The sequence below is a fragment of the Arachis duranensis genome, unplaced genomic scaffold, assembly GCF_000817695.3.
Source record: "Arachis duranensis cultivar V14167 unplaced genomic scaffold, aradu.V14167.gnm2.J7QH unplaced_Scaffold_354585, whole genome shotgun sequence".
NCBI lineage: Eukaryota > Viridiplantae > Streptophyta > Magnoliopsida > Fabales > Fabaceae > Arachis > Arachis duranensis.
The window spans coordinates 344115-347340 of record NW_026264911.1 but is presented as its reverse complement, the minus strand read 5'-3'; the positions used below and the strand labels follow the sequence as shown (position 1 = coordinate 347340).

At 35.5% G+C, this 3226-nt stretch overlaps 1 protein-coding gene across 1 annotated transcript in view; it reads right to left on the bottom strand.

Annotated features, from left to right (window-relative positions):
• Window positions 1–2495, bottom strand: part of LOC107465841 (low-specificity L-threonine aldolase 1) — a gene marked incomplete at its 5' end in the record, with an annotated part of 3864 nt that extends 1369 nt beyond the window's left edge. The window contains 7 exon segments of the mRNA XM_016084814.3: window positions 1–26; window positions 224–276; window positions 355–487; window positions 603–674; window positions 876–926; window positions 1243–1354; window positions 2042–2495. Of these exon segments, the coding sequence (XP_015940300.1) occupies window positions 1–26; window positions 224–276; window positions 355–487; window positions 603–674; window positions 876–926; window positions 1243–1354; window positions 2042–2484 (890 nt within the window).
• Between the last annotated feature and the right edge of the window lie 731 nt (window positions 2496–3226).

The window sequence follows — 3226 nt, the reverse complement described above, 5'->3', positions numbered from 1 at the left end:
AAACCCTCTTCAATTTCAACATATACCTAGCCTCACGAAAGAAAAGAGTTAGTTGTTCAGATAAGGATATATAAAGAAGACAAGTGTTATATCGAGACAAAACCTATGTGCAATGACGCTGTGATATAGAAAGATGAAATTGAAATAATGGTCCAAAACTGGCACAAACAGAGCAGTTTCGGTATCCTAACAAAGATACTTTACACTAGATAGTAATACTCACAATATTAGTCTCCACTGGATCCACTCTCAGTCCTTTCATTTCGTTTAATCCATCTGAAATGAAGAGGAAGTTATAGCTTTCTTGGGATCACTTGATGTGGAAATAATTAAAATTTGTATGATAATATTTACCAGCTAAAAGTCTAGCTTTCTTGTGATCACTTTCCAGCTTTCCAACATTTTCTTGCAAGGCAACAAGTGCTGCGGCGGCGATGACACCGACCTGCCTCATTCCACCACCTAAGGTTTTCCGCAGCCGTCTAGCCTGAAAAAAAAAAAGAAAGAAAAACACTTCAAGTTCAAACCGTTTCAATAGCATATATATTAAATCCTTCTTTCAATCCAAAACTATAAGAAAAAAATGAAATGAATTGAATTACCTTGGCAATGAAGCTCTTTGATCCAACAATAACAGATCCAACCGGTGCACCTATACCTTTGGATAGGCAAACCTAATGTTTTCAAAGGAATCATAGGTTGGTTAGGGTTATTAAATTTTTATTAATATGGTATAGAAATAACAGTAAAATTTTGATTTGAAATTAGTGGTCAGTCCTGTGTAACTTTCTTGAATAAGGTAGATGAAAATGTGCAGTTCAAATAGCCATACTGAATCCTATGTGGAAAAAGGAAAAGGAAAAAGAAAATCACACCGAAACGGAATCAGCTGCTCGGACAAGCCTATCCACAGGAACCCCAAGTGCCTGAAAAACCAAAATTTTTTGTTAAGAAATTCAATGTTTGTTGGTACCCAGTATACAGTAGCAGCTATGAGGAACAAGGAACAAAAAATTACAGGACAGGACCTACAAAGCTCTCAACTAGATACATTGTAAAAGGCATCATATTGTTCTCAAAACTCAGACCAACACTAAGAAAAAGTGTTAAACAAGAGAATCAAGTTACTCAATCATGCAAAAAAGTGTTAAACAAGATCATTTTCTAATCAAGATCTATGTATACAGTAATTTATTAAGCTTATAAAGCAACAAACCATGAACAGAATACCAATTTACTTACAACTGAAGAGTTAAAAATACGGGCCCCATCAATGTGAAGCTTCAGATCATGCTTCTTAGCAAGCTCTCCAACTTGATCTGTATATTCAGCTGAAAGACATTTGCCACCAGAGCTACATTCAGGAAAGATATTAGTCACAATTCTTTTGTAAATTTCAATCAATTTAGAAATGGAATGGATTTTCATAAACCAAAAGACATATCTGCAAACTGCATAAGCACACTATCATTCTAATGTCTTGTAAAAATTGCAAACACTAAACAGGGCAATAAAATAAATCTTCTAATAATCAATTAAGGCTACACAGAAAGACAGCAGTTCTTCCCACAAGGATCAAAATATACCCAAAAAGAAAGAAAGTTACAATTATTTGCAAACAAAGATCTGTGACGCAGTGATATATGATATTTGAACACTAGAATTTGAGACCTATAATTAAAGCTTGAGTGTCCAATGGAGACCTAACCTAATCCAATGGTGAAAAATAAGAATTTGAACATTAGAGTCGGGGCTACACTGAAATTCAAGGGTAATAAAGTAGGCGTCGGGACAGCATACGAGAATTTAAGTGTTCAAAATTATTTGGTCTTATGCAATTAACATCATAAATAAGTAACTTTTTCTTCCTGATTTGCTGCATGCAGCAAAAATAAGTATTGATGTAGAAAATCTAATCTGTTGTGGTATTAAGATCACTCTCACGGTGAACAAGGAACACACCCAAAAACAAAGCCTTGTCCCATTAAGTAAACATTGATCAGAAACTTTTAACAAAAAATGTGAAATAAGGGTTGCTTACTTTGCGTGAGTATTTTCCAAGCAAATAAGCCGAGTGGTTGGATACACTATCTCTCCGCTTGGATCCCTTATAGCAGCCTCAATCAAATCAAGGTCCATGGTTCCGTCACTATTATTCTTCACCGTCCTCGGATGCACTCCACCAATGGTTGAAATCCCTCCATTCTCATAGATAAAGATATGGCAATTGTCCCCAAGAATTACCTCACTTCCCCTAATATCGCAATGTGTGAGCACAGATATGAGGTTCCCCATTGTCCCTGATGGCACAAAAAGAGCTGCTTCCTTTCCCATTCTCTTCGCCATCTCGGTTTCTAAGCGGAATGCGGTAGGGTCGTAGCCGAGCACATCGTCGTCGACTTCAGCAGTGGCCATGGCAGCTCTCATTGCTTCAGTTGGCTTTGTCACTGTGTCTGATCTAAGGTCCACTGTTCTGGTTACCATTTTCTCTGCAACTGAAAAACAATCTAAAAACTTCGAAAATATCTTTATGAAGAAAAAATGGCCAATCTCAATCGCAATAACGGTGTTGCATAGTGGTAGAAAGTAGAAACACACTATAACCAACATGGGCTGGTCAAGCAATCAGCCCATTTGTCTGCTTATACAAGTGTCGAATGTTGGCCTTAGATACTCAACTCTAATTACATTCGGAAAGAGATTAGTGCCATTCCTTCATTATAGGGAGGGCCATGCACATGGAAACCAAGAAAATTCTCAATTTCGCACCAATTTCCAAAAAAAAAAAACAAAACAAAGTCATCATATTAAAACTGTAAAGTCATTCATGCTTACAGGGACATTTCTCCGCCACCATTGTTGGATTGGTTTAGAATTCAAAAAATTAAAGAAAATAACAAGTTGCAGACGCACACACATTTTCCATGTATCAGTAGTACTAGTAGTCTCCGCAACGCACGTTTTCATTTAAAAAAAAATAATAATAATTAAAAAGAAACTTGGTGAAAATTCCCAAGAATTTAGGTGCTGAATTGAACAATTCTACAAAGAAAAAACGAGGAAAAAAAGCATCAAATCTTTCCCGAAAAAATATGAGGTATGCTGTGATCTTTGAAACAGTCTCAATGAAATTCAAGCCGAAAATGAAAAAAATAAAACAAAATTATGTATAACAGCAAAAAAAAAAAAAAAAAAAAAAAAAAAAAAAAAAAAAAAAAAAAAAAAA